At 42.1% G+C, this 21,852-nt stretch overlaps 1 protein-coding gene across 2 annotated transcripts in view; it reads right to left on the bottom strand.

Annotated features, from left to right (window-relative positions):
- Positions 1–1,439: 1,439 nt before the first annotated feature.
- Positions 1,440–21,852, bottom strand: part of ptpn18 (protein tyrosine phosphatase non-receptor type 18) — a 29,861-nt gene continuing 9,448 nt past the window's right edge. Inside the window, exons 2-16 of one of the 2 annotated variants that reach the window (XM_087834353.1) lie at positions 21,551–21,659; positions 21,090–21,166; positions 20,767–20,862; positions 19,412–19,450; positions 19,003–19,071; positions 18,773–18,832; positions 17,877–18,019; positions 17,484–17,550; positions 16,962–17,039; positions 15,844–15,933; positions 12,755–12,792; positions 6,911–7,036; positions 6,265–6,449; positions 5,408–5,497; positions 1,440–1,935 (exon numbers count right to left, since the gene is read on the bottom strand). In XM_087834353.1, the coding sequence (XP_087690479.1) occupies positions 1,862–1,935; positions 5,408–5,497; positions 6,265–6,449; positions 6,911–7,036; positions 12,755–12,792; positions 15,844–15,933; positions 16,962–17,039; positions 17,484–17,550; positions 17,877–18,019; positions 18,773–18,832; positions 19,003–19,071; positions 19,412–19,450; positions 20,767–20,862; positions 21,090–21,166; positions 21,551–21,659 (1,341 nt within the window). In that variant the 3' untranslated portion in view covers positions 1,440–1,861. Of the gene's footprint in view, positions 1,936–5,407; positions 5,498–6,264; positions 6,450–6,910; positions 7,037–12,754; positions 12,793–15,843; positions 15,934–16,961; positions 17,040–17,483; positions 17,551–17,876; positions 18,020–18,772; positions 18,836–19,002; positions 19,072–19,411; positions 19,451–20,766; positions 20,863–21,089; positions 21,167–21,550; positions 21,660–21,852 lie in introns of both variants that reach the window. The other variant, XM_087834352.1, reaches the window with a different exon arrangement.

Here is a 21,852-nt window from a genome sequence, read left to right on the forward strand (position 1 = left end):
ATCCAATTAAAAGAGTTGCGTTCCCACAATGTGGTTGTGTGAACACATTTATGTTCCCACAACACGAGTAATACAAGTGTGTCCACATGTCGTGGCAAATGACCCAAACCTGAACCCTAAAACCAGGTCTGAACCCTCACATGGCTCTTTGAAGCTCTGTGCCAAAGTCAGCAAATGTCCTCACAAGGTCTTAAACTGACAGTGGTTCTCACAAAGACAGCCCCACACACGCGCGCACACACACAGTGACCACAGTCCAGTGAAGCCAAACGTTTAATTGAAACCACCTTTTTCCCTCCCTCAGTGTGTTCTTTCTGTTCATTCACACTGCTTCGGGAGCCTCTGTTCTTCTTCCCTTTATTGCTTTTACACACCAACAGGCTCCAGGCCTTCCTGCTGCTGGTTGGTGTTGCTCTGCTGCCTCCTGGTGGTCATCTGGGACACTGTGTTTTAGTCATCCTGCAGACACCAGGTTCAACAAACATGCACAACAAGTGAGTTTCATAGGGAACATGTGTAATGTCATCAAGGTTGCTTTGGAACGGGTTACTTGAAAGTCGGCATTACAAAGTGAAGAGGCTGCCTCTGCATCCCATGTGTTCTTTGCCCCCGTGTATTAAAGAGGGGCGGTACTCCTCAGGAGGGAGGACTCCTCTACAAACAGCCAGGCCTTTGTATTCAGCAGCTGTTTCAGCTTCATGCTCAGACTTTGTTCTTCACCATGTGTTTGTGTTTTAAAAACAAATGTGTTCATGTTGTTGTGAATTTAACCCTAAATATATATTATTAAGTCATGAGCACTAAAATGAGATGATAAAATACAGCTGCAGGGCTCGAACTAAACTATTTATGATGCAGTTGGCTCAAATATATTTGATTTCATTTAATTGCTGCAAAGCAAGGTGGTTTTATTTTGTTAAATCCCAGTTTCCTTGGCTCATCTTCAGAGTGACGAGAGGAGTCAGGGATGTGCAGTCTAGCACACGAGGAAGGCCAATATGAGGTGTGGCGTTTGGACAACCTGGCTGCAGGCAGGCGCTAATGAAAAATCCCATCAGGTGTATGATGGGAAATGTAGGCAACCAACCAGGAGTATTATTCCATAGTGACTGACTGTAATGAGATTAGCTCTGGTCAACTCGAGGACTTCTGCTTTGGTGTGTTTGAGAGTACTTCACTTGTTGATAATTTCATTTTTTTAGGTACTTCACAGACCAAAGAACCCGGTTTTATCTTTTACTTTTCACTGTTTTGTGAAAAGTAATCCTGCGTGGATCAGCTTCTTGTAGCATTTGTTTAAAATGTACAAAGAACAAGAAGCTTCAAATATAAAAACTTAACGTGTGTTGAGCCAAATTAATCCTTTGTCCCCATGAAACCTTATAGTTAACACAAATCCTTTATTAGGAAAAACTTAATTACGCTCAGCAGATGTGATGTTCCATTTTTATTTTTACAATTTGTCATTAACACTCACGTTACAAAATCAAAGTACTATGTTAGTGATACTGAGCTTTTGTGTCTTCAAATGATAGTGACAGTGAAGATTCAACATCTAAAATAAGATAAAGCCCCTGGTCAGGAGGTCAAATATGATTTAAGATTGTGGTCAAAGTCTGTAAACGTCTATTCTAAATATTTAACGTATTAAATTATTCCCACCAAAAAGGTAAATTGAACCTTTAAATACATAAAACACAGACACGTCAAGCATGATTTCGATAAATATTTACAGGCAGCTTTCTGAACCCGGTCAGATGATCACAGTGACACCAGTTTAGCAAATCAAATCACACAAACGGTCAGATTCAAGTCTAATTCAGTCCAGTCCAACAGTCTCTGATAGTCCAGTTAAACCAGTTCATCTCTCCACCCGAGTCCACTCAGCTGGAGGATCTCTGGGTCCTCTGGGCTTCTGAATCCGACAGTTAAACCCTGAAAAATAACAAAATAAAGAAAATCAGCGATAGTATAACTTCACTATGCGACACACAAACGCAGCAATAAGAGAGCAGTCCAACTTTGACTAAACCGTCTTCTCTTCTGTCATCACCACTGCCAACTAGCACATTTTTTTAACACCATCACCTCCCCCATACCACCTACACCCTGTTCAGTATTCATAAGCAGAATTTAAAATAGTTAGTAGCACAGCACAGTGTAGCTGTCAGATAATAGTAATAAACACTAGACAATCCTTATTTCTGAGCAGCTAGAAAAGCTCCAATGGAACACCCAAAAAGTTTCCAAGAGCACCTATTTGACATCTTCACTCATTTTTGGAGCAAAATCTTCCTTCAGTTCTGAAAAACAGAGACCAGAGAGTTAAACAGTCCAAACTCTTTCTCTCTTCGCAGGCCTACCGACCAGATCGCGACCCCCTGATAATCCTCAGTCACTTGGGAAAATGCCCAGCTGGTCAGCAAGTGGTTCCCAGTCAGCAAATGAACATTTTTAACTAGACTGACAGGTCTCCAGGGTTGGGCAACAGAGTTTAAATGACCAGTGTAACTAGTCACAGGTTTTATAATATTGATTAAAACCCAGCCATCCATGAAAGAGAGGATTTACAAAGTTTAGCTAGACGTTTAGCAGTTTAGCTAGAAGCTAGCAGTTTAGCTAGAAGCTAGCAGTTTAGCTAGTTTGTTTCCATCTAAAGATTAAATACATCAGTAAGAACATGTTTTAAACTTTGGACACAAACTAAGATGGAAACTAAATAACAGTTTGGAGAGTTAGTGTAGTTTGAATGGCTGACAAACAAAGATGTGCTACCTGGTGACTAGCTACAGAGCTATGGTTAGACGGGTATAAACACATTAGCACAGCGGTGTCTATGCTGAACAAGGGTTAAATTGTTCTTAATGAAAGTTCATTTTTAAGGTCCCTGATGGGCAGAGTGTAACACATTAATCAGGCGGGAAGAAGAAACCGACCAAACTTGAGCCCAGACAACGTCTGAGACGATCCATCTACACAGAGGTCAGACATGGTTCACATTACTCTCTATGAAAAAGTCCTGACCCAAAGCTTAATGTCCACACCGAAATCTCAGTCTGAGTATTTCTTGTCGTTCTTGTCACTCTTATGTGTAGCTTAAAGACTTTCTGCCTATGAGCAGCAGCCAGTCAGAAGTATGTTAGCTTAAAAGTGGCTTGAGTTTGATTGAGGATGAACAGCACCAGTAAAAGAAATAATTATTTTGAACTGCAAGTCCTGCCAACTACCCATCAAGTCCTTGGATAAAAAAAAAATGGAGCTGGAATGAGCACAATACATGCCCTTAAAACACTAGCATGCAATTAGATAACCACTATATCATTACATACGCATTAAAATGACATTTCTTAGTTGCTATTACTCAACCTATATTTACACACATGCTTTTTAGACACACCGACTCTCTAATTGGCCTAATGTGACACAGTGAGCACTATAACACACATATTGTGTAGTCCGAGCCTGGCACCGAGAGTGTGAATCTCCCATTCAGGATCTTGTGTTTGTGTTTTCTTTTCTTTTTTTGCTCTATTTTTTCTTGTGTGTTAGCTGGTTAGTTACAGAATCCACAGAGTATTTGATTAGGTTAGGAATGCATTGGACTGGGTTAAAAGATGCCCCTTCTCCATGTAGAAACATGATGCTTACTGAGTGTGTTCAAATGTGTCAAGCACAGTGTTGGGTAAGTTACTTTAAAATAGTAACTTAGTTACATTACTAGTTACTTCTATCAAAAGTAACTCAGTTACTTCAAGTTACTTGTTACTTTCAAAGTAACTAGTTACTAGGCAAAGTAACATTGACCGTCACCATGATTCTAGCCTACGTCACAGCGTCATGTGCGCTTTTTACATCCAACACGTCGTGGTGCTTTGATTGTACTCAGAACTCAGAAATTCTGGCTTCTGAATAGGAAGATGTAGGTAACACCAAACTGCAGATGAGCTGCATACAGGGCTGGACTGGGACAAAAAAATCGGCCCGGGCGTTTTGGCTGACCGGCCGCCATTATAGGAAAAACCATAAAGCCTTTGAATGAAAACAAACGCTGTTGTGACAGTGATGGACACTGTTCTGATGGTATATATGTATCAATCTATCAATCGTTTGTTGTAAGACTCCAATAATTATTTGTTAAAAGCTAGACATTTTAAATGAGAATAAGAAAGTATTTCTTTGTGCCCCCCTCTCCCTGTTAATGCCCTACCTGTCCCCCTGGCAACACTTTGCTAGACCCGCCCCTGCACAGTTACCAGCTGTCAGCTACATAGAAAAGGATCCTGGTGTTATTAGTCTCTCAGAAACAGTTCATAACTTCACCTAAAAGGTAAACCTGTTTCTCCATCACAGCTCTGATGATTCAGTAAGGACATCTCCTGGTTTCATCTTCATGTTTCCCTCTCACCACTTAACCAAACCGACATCATGACCAGCAGCTTTACAGCTGTGGCTCCAGCAAACATCAGATGATGCTAGAAATTAATATTAAATAAATTCTAACAACAGCTGATCAAGTTTAAACGTGCTGCTGTTGTTTAGTGCGACATCCGCTGGTTTCCTCTTTCTGGCGCAAAGTGGGCGATAAACAAACAAGAGAGGAAAGCTGATCAGCTGATCATTGATCAGTTTCATGATTGAAGTAGAAACAGGAGAGGGAGGGGGGAGAATGAAAGAAGAAGAGGAAGCTGCAGCGTAAAGACACAGAATAAATCCAGCTTTGTGTCTTTTTCATTGTAGCTGAAGTCCGGGACAAACTGTGTTTCTTTTCACCTCAATACGAAACGAAAATATTTTCTCTGAATACGGAATGATTCCGTTTTTTATGGGATGGTTGGCAACTCGAATAATTAACCTTATGAACAAAACAAAGTTTAACATCAGTAACATCATAGCACCCACCCAACTGCTAGCTAGTAAAAAAAAGTCAGCATAACGAAAATAAACTCCACCTAAACTTGGTTTATATCTGACCCAGATAGACTGCAGGTCATAACTTCTTACCTGAAGTTCAGTTCACCTGACACTCTTCGGGTCTCTCCTCCTCCTGCGTCCCCTTTCCCTCCTCCACCTGCTGGCCTTCATCACTTGCTAATGTTACTGAATCTGTGGAAGCTCCGCGATGCCTCCACACGAAGTAACGACCCTATCTAAATCCCAGTAACGAGTAACACGTTCCTGATTTTGGCATAATAACTAGTTACCGTGCTCGTTACCACAATAATAACGTAGTTACTGTAACGCGTTACTTAATAACACGTCAGTCCCAACACTGGCCAAGAATAACTTTACAAGTGTCTATATACAAAAAGTTGAGAAGGAAAGACCTGAAATTATGAGTCTGTGAGGTGACAACATGAACACCAAAATGAGGTACTGTTACATTAACTGTGAGAACAGGTGTACTGACCGATGCTACCAGGCGAACAGAAGCTGGTCACATCTGAGACTGAAGAGGAGAAATCTTCATAATCGTTACCGTCCATTGAAGATTTCTCAGCTGCAGGAAGAAAAGAGTGAATTTACATCTTCAGTAGGCTTGATTCCTGTAACAGCATCTTTACAGGTCTACCTGAAAAGTCAGTCAGACAACTACAGCTCATTCAGAGCTCTGCTGCTCGAGTCCTCACTAAGACCAAAACAGTGGACGACATCAGTCCAGCTCTGAGGTCTTTACACTGGCTGCCTGTCCATCAGAGGATAGACTTTAAAGTTCTGATGCTGGTCTATAAAGCTCTGAATGGTTTAGGACCAAAATACATCAGTGACCTCCTGACCCAGTATGAACCTTCCAGATCCCTCAGGTCATCTGGATCCGGTCTTTTATCAGTTCCCAGAGTCAGAACCAGACACGGAGAAGCTGCATTCAGCTTTTATGCTCCTTATATCTGGAACAAACTCCCAGAAAGCCTCAGATCAGCTGAAACACTCAGTTTATTTAAATCCAGGTTGAAGACTCACCTGTTCTCAGCTGCATTTGAATAAAGCACCAAATCCTGTAAAGCACTGTTTTACTTTTAAGCTTAAATTTCAAAACTTACATTTTAACTACTGATTTTATCTACTGTTCTGATTTTATCTGTTTTTTTTAATCAATTTTAAATCATGCTTTTTATTGTTTTTGTTTTTTAATGTCTCTGTAAAGCACTTTGAATCACCTTGTTGTTGAATTGTGCTATACAAATAAACGTGCCTTACATTTCGAGTCTTCACGTCCCCTTAAATCCCAAACAGCACTCACCCGCCCCTCCTTCACCCTCTTCTTACCTGCAACCAGCTGATAGTCTGAGTCCTCCCCAGGCTTTTGACCGGTCGGTGATGCTATGTCATAGATGGGTGTCACTGAGGGTGGCAGGCTCTGCTGTTTAGCTCGGGGTTTGACGGTGCTGTAGATGGGAGCAGCTGACACACTCTTGGGGTCGTTGTCATAGTGATGGGAGGTGGGCATTGTCCTGAAAGGACAAAACAGCCATGATCAGTGAGTGGAGGTCTCGCGGCTCTATAGTGTAACAAGTGAAAGATCCTGGGACAAATCCCTTTGCGGTTGTGTCAGGAAGGGCGTCCAGCAAGCACGCCATGCCTTTGGGGTGGAGGTGTAAAGAGGGAGAGGGAGCGAAGGGGTCAATCAGCCAAAGCAACAAAGAAAGGTCAAGAATAGAGCGCAGGCAGAATGGCGAGGATGAGACAAAGTTAGAGAGGCAAGGCTGCGATTGGTTGGACAGAAGATCCGTCCAAAGAGGATGCAAGCGATATGCTGAGACGACAGCAGACGAACTGCTGTGGTGAAGTAGAAGACGAGGATTTAGGGTGTGGAATGAGACTTTTCATAAACAATAACCATTTATTCTTTTTACACGTTTGTGCATCACAAAATCCTAAAATTTCTGCATAAAGCACACTTTAGTTTCTTTACCTGCTTCCAGTATTGGATCTGGACAGGGGTACAGCGGAGTAGGTGGGAGCCGATGGGGGTGGATGGGCGTGTTTGGGCTTGCTGACCACAGCGTACGTATCATTCATGACAACCTGCTGTGATAATCTGCGTGCAGACAGAGAGAAGGACATTTGAGCTGCTGTGTGAGGCCACGTTTTCAATCGTGTGCAGCTCAGTGATGATCAGGACCAAGCGGTGGTAAAAATTACGGTAAAACGCCCAAGTTTACAGAAGCAACAACTTCACAGCCTGTGACTAAAAACAGTTTTGGTTTCCCCCTTTGCAACACTTCTTTTTAGGGGAATGACACGTAACCGACGAACGCTAACACAGGAAGCTGTAGCTGCTGCTCACCCAGCCAAGTCTCTAAACTGGACCAAGTTTGTGCTGTTGTTGCCTTTTGGACTGATTTTAACAACGCACCAAATAACATGTCAGATAATTCCACAGCTTGTCCACAAAGTTTATTATCCAGTTTTGGGGTATTAAATTCCAGCATTTCAATATGTTAATTAGCAAGTTTATTTGTGTACATTGCACCTGCACGACGCACCAGAATTAGCTCCTGAGAGCACCTGTCAAACCAGATATAGAGTCCACAAAACCCCCTGCATCACATCAGCTTGTTTCCAGTTTGGATTCTTTGTATCCAGTTTGGTTTTCACGCAAACATCTTTATATTCTGACTTCAGGGTGAACAAAGATGCACCACGTTGTTTATTATTAGTAGGTATGTTTCTAGTTTTGGACAGAGATAGGTGACCACTTCCTGACAGTAGCAAACACAAAAGCATGACGTTAGCTTCCTAAACCAACCTGAAAATGACTGTTTAAGGCGTGACGTGCTTTCACTCTTCTCCCACCAACAATATGACTGTTGATTAACAGAAGAAATAAAAATGTTGAAGTAGACACAATTTGAAAAGTGCCAGAGGCACCAGAAGTGCGAAGACACTGTTCGACTGGTGTGATCAGAGGAGAGGAAGTTTGAGTTTCACAGGCAAAACTAAAAAAGCAAAAAGAAACAAAAAGAACTCCCCTGCCCCCAACTCAAAAAAAAGAGAAAGAAATAATTAAATATCGCAATTAAAAGTAAGAACTCAACAGCAGCAGTGTGGTTTCATATGTGATGAGCTGCAAAACTGAGCAGATGGGGAGCGCTGCCAACGTGCTACTCAACACCACATGCAACAGCATACCATCCCACTCGTCAACAGCTTTTCTTCATTTTTATTTTGAGAAATGGAAGTAATATACAGCACTGTGCAAAAGTCTTGTGTCAGTCTTTGTCCAGGCTTTCCGGCTGTCTCACCCAACGTAACTGCAAACTTATTACTGAGCATTTTTACACATGAGTGGGTCATTTTTGGGGTTTGTTTTTTTTAAAACACCCTTCAACACTGACCGATGAACCATTTGCTAAAAATGAACTCAAAGTAGCGTCAGTCAGATTTTGCTCCACCATAACATCCAACTACAAAATGACAAGAAAGCCGTCTAAGAGCTGGGATGAAGAAACAATGTGGTCAAACTCAGTACAGCAGCTAAATGCTAACACGCATGTTTGCATTTATGAAAGCTGATGAGTGCGTCTTGGATATAAACAGTTTCTAATACTTAAATGAGTTCAAAGCAGTGGTTGTATCATTTGATCCTCTACTGTTAACTGAAAGGTTTAAGGATGGCCTGACCTTTTAACTCCTATTATTAAAACTTTAAAATAAGCTTCGACTCAAATGTGACAAACGAGTCATGTACACGAACAGTTTCTTCTTCTCTAAAACCTACAGACTAGAAGCTTTTTTGAAAACCCATCAGATTGTGGAAAAAGTTACGCATGCTTACATTTACTCAGATTACTCAATGTTAGCACCTTTGCATGGGATCCCTGTGGTGCTGCTTTAATTAAAGCCTTAACACTCCCTCCAGACGTCCGTCATCCTGTGCTCAAAGTTCACCTCAAAAGAGCCTTTTGGACTGTGGGAATGATCCATGTGACCTCAGACAAGCATCAGCTGTGACCCACTTTAAATCAAAGATAATTAAACACTTCCTTCTTGGTCGAGCTTTTGGAAAGTGCTGATATCTGAGTTGATGAGTTGTCATTTTATGTAACTAGCAGAGCATCTCAGTGGTGATGTCCACAGGTTCTAGACTTCAGCCACTCGCTGAACTTCACACAGTGGACAAAACATGAAGTGAGTTTTTACAGCACTGTGGAACTATAAAAATGTATCGTTGTAAACTACAGGCCCCATGATGCATTGCAGAACCGAGCGCTCACATTAAGACCGTCGATCTGATATCTTTATATTGTGGCTCATGCTGTCACTTTAGCACTGCTGCCGTCGGTTAAAATTTGCATCTCTGCAGGAAATCACAACTCGACTTCCTGCTGCAGCCTCGTGATCGCGGTCGTCATGGTTACAATGATTGCAAACACTGTGCACCAGCTGTGGTCCCGGAAGGAAGTAAAGACTGTTTAATTGATTGAGCTTTGATCTGAGTTTCATCATTGTTATCATTTGCTCGTACTCTAACCTCCTTCCTCAGCTGCTTCCTTACTTCCTCATGTTTCCTCTGCCCTTCCATCATTTTCTCCCTCTCACATTTCCCTTCACTTCTCCTTTTTTTCCTTCCCCTCTTCTTTTTATGTCATTCCTTCAGCATCCCTGTCCTCCAATTCTCACCTCCTACATCTACTTCCTCACCCCGTCTCCTCCCCTTCTTTACCCGCTCACTCTGTCTCCACGGAAACATGATAGCATATGGGAATGGAGGGTGGGAAGGTGCTAATTTAACACCTCGGGGTGAAGCATGCTGTCTATATCGGTCTCTGCCTACACAGACGGGTGTCAAATTAAAGAAAGGGGCTGAACTCTCGACCCCCTAAAACGAGGACATTTTCCTGTGTGGGGAATTTTTATGCACCGATTTACAATCTTGTGCATGAATTTATGGTGAAAATGTCTTTGCAGAAAGAAAACACACAAAAAGCCTAATTCTCCTCGACGTTCTCATCTGTTATTGCCCCTCACACACATGCAGGCGTGATTTACTCTAGTTTTTCGCCCGTTGTCTCATGAAGCTGCATGTGCGTCTTTTGTTTGGGAAAGAAACCTGCTTTAATGCGCGTGTGGCACCTGTCTGTGATATCTTAAATCTGTGTAATTGATTTTTGATCCCTGGATTCTAATAGCTCAGGTAAGTTTTAATTAAAACGTGCTGCACAGTCACAGATCTCTTATCGCTGCGCCTTAGATCGCAGCTTTGTCACCGAAGCTGACTGAAAACAAAGATGACAGGATTATCTAAAGACTTGTGATATTAGGCCTCCTGATTTTCCTTCTGGCTTCTCCACGTTTGTGATCGCAGCTCTGAATGTGTGCAACGCAGCTGGGATGACCACTTATCACAAACACACTGGGAGTTTCCAAGAGAGTCAAAAATACCGACTGATACCGGCCGAAAGAACATTGTGAATAATCTTGTAACTATTCTGCCTCCTTAATGCTTTTGCTGCAGCAGGACGAATGCATGCATTATAAACGTGTATGCAGGACTAAAATCTTTCCCCTGAGTGAGGGGATCAGGTGACTCTGCTGCCACGGGGGTCGTTTTGCTGACATGGTTTGGGTGCTCGTGTCTCCTCAGGGCAGAAGGTCACTACAAATCAATGAAAAGCTGTTCTAGTGAAACATTTCCAATCTGATGGATGTGCCCTTCTCTGCAATGACAACGTCTCCATTCATAAGACATGAGTGCTCACTGAAAACGATGTCAGTCTAATGCCATAACTCGATCTCAGACCAATTCTACTCCTCTGGGAAATACAAATCCCATCAGGGCCGTCACGCAGTTTATCGACAAGCTTGAATTTAGTCAATAGCGCACGTGCCATAAATCATTTCCTTGTACCTTTTGGTGCATATAAAACCCTCAGTTCTGCTTCCAGAATAACTGATTACATTTCTATTCAGCTCATAGAGCTGAGTCTGACAGCTGCTGGTTCTACGGAGCACTCACTAACACCAAATATATCCTGACGCTAAATCAAAATAATGGACCTTTACATTTGTTCTTGCAAATGTGTCTCTCAGCCTGATTCGCAGGCCTGAACATGAACATGAAACCTCCCTGATGGCACAGATCAGTGGTAACAAACAGTCCAGCATTATACCGTGAAGCTGGCTGCACATAAAAATGAAACCAGCCTTTGGCGCTTCGTCCCTTTGAGATTTGCCTTGAAGAAACATTCTGCTGTAGCTGCATGCCTCTTTTCAGCTCAGTGACTCTCTGGAGCGTCTGTTCTCTCCCCGTGACTCCGTCTCTCTGCTGCTGTGTGGATTCGAAAATCAAAACAAGAACGCAAATTATGCTCTTTGAAAACACGGGCCTCCGTTTACACCCAGTAAAGTTTTCAGTCTCCCACCTCAGTGAAAACTTTTCAGACCACAGCTATGCTGGTTGGGCCAAAACAAAGATGGAGCAGGTCATCTACTATTCTGCCAAATATCCTTGTTCTAGAAACTAACCCCAAGTTTCTCTCTGATGCCTTCACTGGAGTATTAATGTGTGAATGTTAGAAGCATAGAAAAAAGTGGTTGTAAGAATAGATGAATGAGGCATGTTGTATAAATAGCTTTGAGTGCTCAGAGTAGAAAAGCGCTATAAGAACCATCCATTCACCTACTTAACCTGACACATGTGCCTAAGATGGCACAGGCCACAGTCTGCTGTTCTGAGACCATCATGGGAAATATAACTGACGCTTTTCTGGTAGCACCTGATGGCTCTACAGCTTCCTCTACAACTTTCCCACACGTTACCTGCAGGGCACGCAACAAAGCAAATGACTCAAATTCAACATTAAATGGCCTTTAATCTACTGGCTCCCCATTACGATGTGTGTGTGAGTGAAACTGGTGTGTGTGAGTGAAACTGGTGTGTGCCTGCGTTGTGTCTGACAATGAAAGGTTAAAAGAAAGACCTCCGAGTAAACAACTTGCCTGCTCCACCTCCTATAACCAAAAATAAACAGTTGGGTCGAGAGTTAGCTCACCTCGCTACAACTTCCAAGCTAGCAAGACGTACTAACAGAGCCTACACACACACACACACACACACACACACACACACGTATCACATATTCACAGCATCTAGTAAAGACAGGTGTAATGATGACAATAACAAACTAAAACACACACTTAGAAACATCAGGGTGGATAAAGATATAATTAGTTTTTGGAAAATAAATGACACCGACCTCTCCCACAGGGGAATTGTAGCAGGGGAGAGGCCAAAGGGATACCCCAAACCTATAGGGTTGCACCAAAGAAGAAGAACAGGATGAGGAGGGGCTCTAACTTAATAATCTGGAGCATTCACAGCTATTGAGTGTTTGTCACGCTCACTGGCTCCTCCATGTCCTATCCGAGCAGCACCCTCACTAAACCCAACGGAGCATTTCCTAAACATTGTAGAGACCAAAGAGGTCCATGTGAGGAGGTCGGAGGGTTGGCAGGGGCACGTGCAAGAAACCTTTTGTGTTTTGGGACTTTTCCAGTTACACTTTACTTTCAGTTTTACTCACTGGAAAGGTTTCGACACCATGAACTACGTGGTTAAAGTGCTTTGGGTTGTACAATAGGCATTAGGCACGGATACCGAAAGACACATTTTGTATAAATAAACCACACCAGCAGCTTTGGCAAAACCACATTACCAAAATTCCCGGGAATGAGACAGATTCACGTGTAAAAGCAGATTGTGTGTTTTTTTAAATGTATGTATGGTGCCTCTCTGTAGATGACATGCACACACCTGTTGCTGGAAGATGCAGCTGTTGTGGTTTTCTTTTTCTGAAAATAGAAAAGAACAGTTCAGTTCATCCTGAAGAAGAAATGAAGGATTTCTGTACAGCAGATAGAAAAGGGCTTCAGGGCAGAGTGAGACAGAGATGACTGGGTAAACGTACGTAGCACACCAGCCTCCAACTGTGGAGCCAATCGTCACTTTCATATTTATGTGGGGGTCCCAACGTTACCCCTCACAGAGTAAATGCAGCAGCAGAAATTCAATTCAGTTTTTTTCAGATCACCCGTGTTCACAATATGCACATCGATACGTCTCATTTCTGAACTTAAACTCTTTCCTTTTATTTATTTCGACCTAAATCCACAGAAACGAGGTCACGGGTGATGAAGATCACCTCCGAGTGACGTGTTGCTACGCAGGCTGGGATTTGCATGTTGCAGCTTTAGCAGAGACTGCTGCAAGTGAGAGAACATGCTCGTCAGCTTTGTTTGCGTCGAGCACTGTAAGTGGTTCATGTGTAGATCAGAATAATTCAAACCACAACACTGGAGAGGACAGATCTGTGGCTGCTGTTAAAACTCTGATGTCTGTTGTGTGTGCTTAGATCTAGAATAGCCGTTGTGTGTCTGCAGACACAGCAGCTCAAACTGGGGAAGCAACACTGATTTAAGAGGTTGTTTATGGCCTTGTTTTGTGCGTTTTTTTCCCCATTTGCCATCTTTGTAAGGAAACAGGATGTGCCGCTTCACGTGCTTTGATGCAATGTTTAAAAGGTGCATGAAGTTGTCATTTATCTGATGATCATGTTGTCATGTTGTCCAGTATAATTCAGCAAGTCCTTCATCAGATCCTTAATCCAGTCACAGGTACAACATAATAAGGACAACCCAACAAACCTCTGCCTGTGTTTATCGGCCGTTCAGCTATTTTAATACACGGATCACAAACCTGCAGCTTCCCCGTCTCAAGAGGTTTGATAAAACATAAATAGAAATAACACAACATGACTGAGCTATTGAGCTATATTACTAAAGCTAACAACACGTTAGCCTTCAATCAGTTGGACTTGGAGGGTAACCACACATCTAAACAGCCCACTGCAGAGCACTCATGTGTGATAAAATAGGATTTATTATTATTAGAAGCTAATTTATATGTAAGTCTAAAATATGTTCTGTTACTCTATCCGTGTGGTTTTAAATTTAAAACTCAGTATAGGTTTTTTGATTGTAAACGTCCACAAACCCACTGATGGGCGGAGCTTCTTTGTCCTGAAAAAGACCTGATTGTTTAGAAGTCGATGGGAAACAGCCCGGCGTGGCTCTGTGACCTGTGTGGCCTGTTTGTGCTGTTGGCTGTGAAGATAAATGATTAAATCTGCTGAGCGTGTGTTAATGATAGACATGTGAAGGTTCTGAGCTAAGCTGTACCCATGTGCAGAGTTTGCAGAGTTAGTCTGCAGCGTCTTTGGTTTCTCAGTCAGAGCTGAGAAGGCAACAGTGAAAACACAACCTTCACAACTGACTGCTCTAACCCCTGCATCTGTCCATCATTTATCTACAGTCTTTGTGCAGAAATAAAAAAAATATTTTAACCTAAAATTCAGAAAATGGTTCAGAAACGCTCATTTTGGTCGGTTTACTTTGAAGTCAAATTTACATCACTCAGAGTTTTTAGGAGGTTATATAAACTGAACTAAAAACAACAAACGTGTTAGTCATTTAAATATATTATAAAGAAACCGTCTCTTAAATTTATTTACTTACACTAACACGATACACAGTTTTAATGTGGAAAATTTTGTGTAAGAAAAAGTAACATGAGGCAAAAGCTGGTTGTACGTTTGGTTTGCATACGTTACATGTTATAACTGCACTGAATGTCTTTACACGCTCACGCAGCAGTAATACTGGGTCCTGTCCCCGCACAGGCTTCCAGAGAGCGAGCTTTTGGCAGAGAAGCCAGTATTTGCATTAAATTTCTTTAATGGAAATACTGTGTACATATAATCCTTTACTTATCACAGTAAAGACACAGATAAGTGTACAGCTGTCATTTTTCCTCGGGGTCCTGTGTCCTTAAAGTGAACTCTCACAGTATTTATGAGAGCTGCTGTTCGTGTCGGCGCTCTGGATCGAAGGTTAATGAATCTGTAATGTCACGAAACGGCGCACATTTGTAGCCGAAGGTGGTGAAATAAAAGGATAAAGATCATGAATGCTATTTTGTGGCAATGTCGACAAACGTTTGAGGCCCAGAAGAGCTTCGAGAATGAAGCTGTAGTACCAGATAAAGAAAAATATTTATGTCAATAATGCCAATATGACCCACTGGAAATCACCCCATCAGCCTTAAATGTATAGATAGATAAATAAATAAATAAATAAATAAATAAATAAATAAAGGCATTTGAGAAAATTTGGAACTACATTTACAGTTAATTTTATTAAATTTATTTATTAATAATTGTATTTATGCTACTATAAAGAGAACCATCTGTGTGCTACTTCCTATCAGAGTTTGTCTCTATTGTTTGACCCACTGCTGGATGAATACAGCCTGGATTTGTACTCATTTTTATTATGTCAGCTTAAACACAAATACATTATTTCTGCAAGAATGGTTTTTAAAGTACAATTCTAACTTAAAAGACGGCTCTCAGTTTAAAATCAACTCCAAGATAAAATAAAAGAAGGAATGTGCCAGTGTTTCTAAATATCACCAATTCCCTTTTTTGTTCACCAACAGAAAAGCGAGCCATGGCTCTCAGCTCGCGAGGTGAAAGCAGAGACTTAAGATGCCACTGAAGCAGTGACATAAACAACAAGGTTAAACTCAGAAAACTCTACAAAACTGATGTAGCACAGAAGAAAAGCACAACAAAAATAAGCCACGTTTGTTGGAGTGGACCTACCTTCCGCCTCTTTGTGCTCCGAGCGCTCTGCTGTCAAACTGCGTGCAGCAGAGGATTTGCAAAGAGGAACTCGGAGTTAAAGAACATTTCCTCTTTCTGCAGCTGCTCTCAGTCTACTTCCTCTGACTGCAGCATACTCATTTTGTTGTTACTGTAATACAAACAGATATTCAGGTTTTACCTGTAGGTTGCTGTAGACCTGCTCCGCAGATGTCTGCAGGAATTGTTCAAACATAGAGACGGCAGCTGTGTAGATGAACTGGAACTGATCCTGCGAAGAACAAAGGAAGAAAAGTTTCCTCTCAGCGTGGAAGACTGATGGAAGCTGACCGCACTGCGGTCGGAAAACAAGACCAGCCATCAATGCAGAAATAAACTGTTATTCTGACACTGTGCAACACAATACAGTTTGATCTAAAAGTCACAAAGTAGGGAATCAAATGTTTCCATTACAGAAATCTAAAGTCTGAGGAAAAGAGAAACTTTCTCCATAAATATACACCAACCAGACGAAACATTCTGACCACTGACAGGTGAAGTGAATAACACTGATTATCTCTTCATCATGGCACCTGTTACTGGGTGGACTCAACCTAACATTTTGTCCTCAAAGTTGACATGTTAGAAGGAGGAAAGATGGTGTGATGGTTAGACGACTGGGTCAGAACATCTCCAAAAATGCAGCTCTCGTGGGGTGTTCCCGGGCTGCAGTGGTCAATCCAAAGTGGTCCAAGGTGGCCCGTGTGGTTTGATCTGACAGATGAGCTACTGTAGCTCAGACTGCTAAAGAAGCTAATGCTGGTTCTGTATAGCGAGAGACCCGTCAGGGTGCCCGCGCTGACCCGTGTTCAAGAATGGGAACATCAGAAGTAGGAGCACTGGATGATATGGAAGCGAGGTAAAGCCTGGACAGGGCGCCACTCTGCCACAGGGCTAACACAAGGACACTAGAAACATCCACACCTATCCACAATTTAGAATCACCAATTAACCCAACCCCACTAACACCTGTCTTTGGACTGTGGGGGGAAGCTGGAGCACCCGGAGAGAACGAATTCATGAACTAAAAAAGAATAAATAATTTTAGTTTAAAGTTTAAGAGTTACAGAGAGAAAGATGTTGTGTGTCATGGCTGCTGTTGCGTTATGAGATAAAGTGATGTCACAACATTTTAACCGAATACCAGTATAATGTGAAATTGACTCCCTTGCTGTTAAAAAGCAGCTGATGTTCTTTAAGTGCTGTTCGTGGGGATTAAATAGCTCCTAAACTCTCACACTTGCTCGATGAAGCTCTTACTTTAGTTTGCACTGCTGAGGGTCTCTGCCTCCGGAGCTCCAGGACGATGTTCAGGATGCTGAACTCTGCTGTGATCTTCTGCAGAGCGAGCAAACAAACACTGAAGAGCCGCCCAAAACACAGAGTCTGAATGATCCGCACACAGAGAGGCTGCAACATTCACACGTTACTTCTGACATGTCTGATCTGCTGGAAAACAGACTACGTGCTTTTATCCGGCCTCATCTTCTGGTTTCATTAAAAGGTTTACTCGTCACATTAGGAAGCTTTTAAACACACTGATATTAGCTCAACTCAGGCTTCTCCATCTGAGAAGTTTGTATCTTCTGATCAAACTCCCTTTATTACTCTTGGGTCACTAAAAGAAAACCATTTAAAATCTTTAAAAAGGGTGAAATGTGTATTTAAAAAAGTGAAAACGTGACAAAAGAGAACAAAGATTCAGGACACGTCAGATTCAGACATTCAGCAGCCACACGGCGGACCAGTACTGAGGCCATGTGACGTGTTATCATGTGTTACCTTGGTAACCAGCAGGTCATGGATGTAGTCTAGTGCACAGATGACTCCTGTCCTCCCACAGCCTGCGCTGTAACACACACACACACACACACACACACACACACACACAGCAACAGATGCAGCATGCATGTTAACTGTGCCATCGTTAGCAGGTGTTACCTGCTGCATATTCACAGCCTCCTGCTTTCGATGTGTGGGCATGTGTTTGCACGTGTGTGTGTCTGTTTGTGCACGTGTGTGTGTGTGTGTGTGAGATAAGCTGCCATATGTGTGATCTATCCTGCTGAATGTTAATGACCATCTGACCTGCGATCTGCACCGATTTCACAAACAAGCTGCAGTAATGATGAGGCATTACCAGCCGTTTGTGTGTGTGTGTGTGTGTGTGTGTACCTGCAATGTATCAGCAGAGGTGAGACGTTGGCTCCACGGCTGCTCCTGACTCTCACCAGCATGTCCAGGACTCCAGCAGTCTCGTAGGGAACGTCATGATCCGGCCATGAAAGGAACTGATACTGAATCACTGACCGGCTGGCCTGGAGGAGGAGGAGGAGGAGGAGGAGGAGGAGGAGGAGGAGGAAACAAATTATTTTAAAACTGAAAAGGTCAAGTCATTGACATTAGCGTTCAAAATGATGCTTTAAATTATTCAAAAGTTCCGTTTCCAAAGAAACTTAGGAATTAAAAACAAAAGTCAACGAAAATGAAATCATTCTCTGTTTAACTGAAAATGATACAAACTGAAGAAAACATGAAAATGAGATCATTGTTGGATGTGATGCCAGCAGTTCTTTCAAAAAAGGTTTTGATGGCCCAGAAAATCCTGGAAAATGTTTGTAAAACTACATTTTTAAAAAAAGGAGAAGAAAGTTTTGAGTGCATTAACTCATAAAATAGAAACACTGCTGCCTCCTAATTAAGACGAAAGCAGAAACATCTCGTCCAAAGGAAAACGTCTCCTAGAAATCGCTGCCACTGTGTCCTCTGCAGGCTGTGCGTCTAAACTGGTTTATTCCAACAGGATGGCTCTGTATTGAAACATTTGGGAGCCTTTCCAGATATCCCGCCCATTGAAAGCACAAATTATGAAACAGGAAGGAGACCAAACAGCTGCTGAGCAGTTAAAGGAAAAAGTTTGGATTTTAAAGAACAGTTTCCAAACACACAAAAGAAGGAGTGATGAAAAACGTTGTCTTTGAACTATAGCCAATATTTAAAGGTCCAAACTTCTTGTTAACCCGTCCCAGCGAAGCTTTTTGAAACCTCTCACTCATGTGAAAACTTCCTACCTGCTGGAACGTGACGGTCAGATTTCTCACCACTATATCTTCATTGGGATGTGTCTCCTCCTGCTGGAGACACACGGGAACAACACGTCAGAATCACTCCAGATTATTCTGGATTTGTATTAAATAAAAGGACTAAATACAGTTTGAACAGTTAACATCGTTAATGAGGAGGTGAACTGTGCTGTATGTTCTGTGTTAATCAGATTTATCAGCAGCCTGTTTGTTCTTACGTTGCTGACAGTAAACGGTCCAAATGAAGCCGACTGCTGAGCTGCAGCCCAGTAACACTCACACTTTCTCTGCAAAGGAAAATACAGACTTGTTAGTTAAGAACACGAACCTTTAATTCTGTTTTTATTATTCCTGGTTGCACGCAGCAGTTCCACATGTACAATCAGTGATGAAATACATGCATATGAAGTGTGAGATTCCCTTTCATTATTCAGGTGCCATACTTCAGTCACTAATGCAATGATATTTGGGTAGTTATAGATTTGCATATTTACTCTATTTGAGGAAACTTGAAAAAGCTTTGAGGTTTGAGAGGTTAAAGAAAATAAAGTAAAAGAGAAGAGTTTTTAAAATCTGAAGTCAAAGGTCTGAGCCAACAAAGAGATCAAAGGGCAAAAAGGAGTTTACCTTTCCCATCTCTATCTCTCTGCAGGCCATGACTATCACCTGAAACACAGAGTCAGATGTTAGTCGGAGCCTCCTGAGGAGAAGCTGCTGATCTGATGAAGAAAACGTCCTGTGCCTCAGCGACGCACCGACTTCTGAGTCTGACATGAACAACTTCAGCAGCTGAAAAGAGCACAGCTGTGTGTGTGTGTGTGTGTGTGTGTGTGTGTGTGTGTGTGTGTGTGTGTGTGTACACGCTTTGTTCCCCTGCTACACATTTTGGGACACATTTCTAAAATCTGGCTTTTATTCAGCGCCTGTGAAAAACAGGGACGGCTGTGATCGTGGGCTGAGTTCAGGTGGCAAATTTCAGGACACTGAAAATCTCAATTTCTCCAGATTTCAGCAAATATGATGAACAGGACAACAAAGAAAAAGAAATGCAGCTACATTAATTATTTATTTAGAAATGTAGAGGCATGCAAATAAAAAGGTGTAAATTTATGCTTTGTGTGCTAAACCTGGAAATCCAGGCTACCTTCAGGGTGTGAACAACGATGACAGCTTCTGATTTCCCATTTTCAAGTCTAGACTTCCACACACAGCTCACATGGTCCAGACAATCCTTAGTTTAAACTAGCAGACCCTACTTTCAGTCACTGTGTTTGTTATCATCAGAAATACATTTCTTTGGGCCTTTCTGGATCCATATAATTTTGATGCTTGCAGTCAAATATTCAGCAGCCATCAGAAGAACATTAAATAAGACGGAGAGAGTTTAACTGGTTCCTAGTCGTGCATTCATGTGTAGGCAGCATTTTATTGCACCGTCTGGTTGGATTAGAAGAAGCCAATCACATCACGACACATTTGGGATGCTGGATCTGAAAGAACTGGCACACTGTTACAGCGCTGCTTACTAATGTGAAGTTTAGCGTGAGCCAAAACATCACGCTTCATCTGTTTGGAATCCAAAAATCTGAGCACATAAAACACTTTAAAAAAATTTCCTTTTAAATGCAACAGAGTGGAAGCCCTAAAAAAATAAAATAAAAATCTAGTGTTTCTGCCAGAGTGGCTGATTTACATTTCAGTACAAGCCTTGTTTGTCTCATCATGCATCTTGGAGCAGCTTTCTTTTAAGCCAGCTTTTGCTCTGATTGGCTGCCCCCCGTAAGCAGCAGGGCTGAACAGTGTAAGACCTGCTCTTTGTGACGTCATACCGAAACCTGAAGCCGAAGTTTTAGGAAGAATAACAATAAAAAGAAGAGTCCGCTTTAATGATTAAACTAAAGTTAAAAAAAAACAAACATTTGTAGCTCAGACTAATTCGTGGAGATTAACTGAATGCTAATGGTTTGCGTTGTGCGTTTGACCTTGACGTTGTACTGCCAGATCATCCTCCAGAAATCCGTCACAGTGGAGCTGAGGGGCCCCTGACAGGCAATGTATTTGCAGTCTCCTGTCGCCCCCTGCAGGACAAACGGCAGCATTACAACCCCATCAGAAACAGCCAAGCACGAAACGTTAAACACAGCAAACTGAACGCAGTGCGACATAAATCTGATTGTTTGACAGGTGTGGAGTTAAAATGATCTAAAGAACAGGCCTAATAGAGTACAGGAACATGAAAGGGGCCTGAAACCGCGCTGCACATGTGAACCAGGTGACGTTTTCATGGAAGGCAGACAGCGTTTACCTTGATGAAGCTGGCGTTGATGTAATCAGAGTTGGAGTCTGTGGTCGGCAGAGAGAGCTCCACCCGAGACTGGTCATCTACAGACACACACACACACACACACTTACTTAAAGGACAGGTATTTGAGACCATTAAAGCAGGTTTCACTATAACTGTTCTTCATAAATATTCGACCAGTCTCTGTCAGCACTTTGTTAGGATCTCTGTTCACTACAAGCAGTCAAGCTCCAGAACAGCCACAGGGACCCACAACAACCAGGGAAAAAAAAAAAAGTACAGCAATTGAAAGATTTCACGAAAGTTTCCAGAGATGCAAAACAAAGCTTTGTGTCTCTTAATAAAATGTTTTCCTCCTTCGCTGTTCAGCTTGTTTGCAACTTGAAAATAAGCGAATCCTCACAGGAGAGGGAAACAAAGGAAAGAGGACGGAGGTTGAAAGGCTGAGAAGAGTGAGGACATACATGGCAGGATGTCTTTATATCTGTTCTTCTTGATGTTTTCCTTCAGAGCTCCAGCCTCAGAGGTCAAGCCCAGCTCTTTCTTATACCCCAAAGACCGTGAACGCACCATCTGTCACAAGACACAACAACAACACACAGGTTAGTGTGTGTGCAGGTCTAATGCACACCAAGTCCAAGTCACAAAGACATGAACTTTTTCAATCCATTCATGTTTATTTCAGGGACAAACTTGATCCTTTTTGCTCCAGAGTATGTAGTTAGAGGTCTATTTGCACGTGCATGTTTTAATTGTGTAAATGTGA

The sequence above is a fragment of the Neolamprologus brichardi genome, chromosome 20 (genome assembly GCF_056152115.1).
Source record: "Neolamprologus brichardi isolate AB-2024 chromosome 20, ASM5615211v1, whole genome shotgun sequence".
NCBI lineage: Eukaryota > Metazoa > Chordata > Actinopteri > Cichliformes > Cichlidae > Neolamprologus > Neolamprologus brichardi.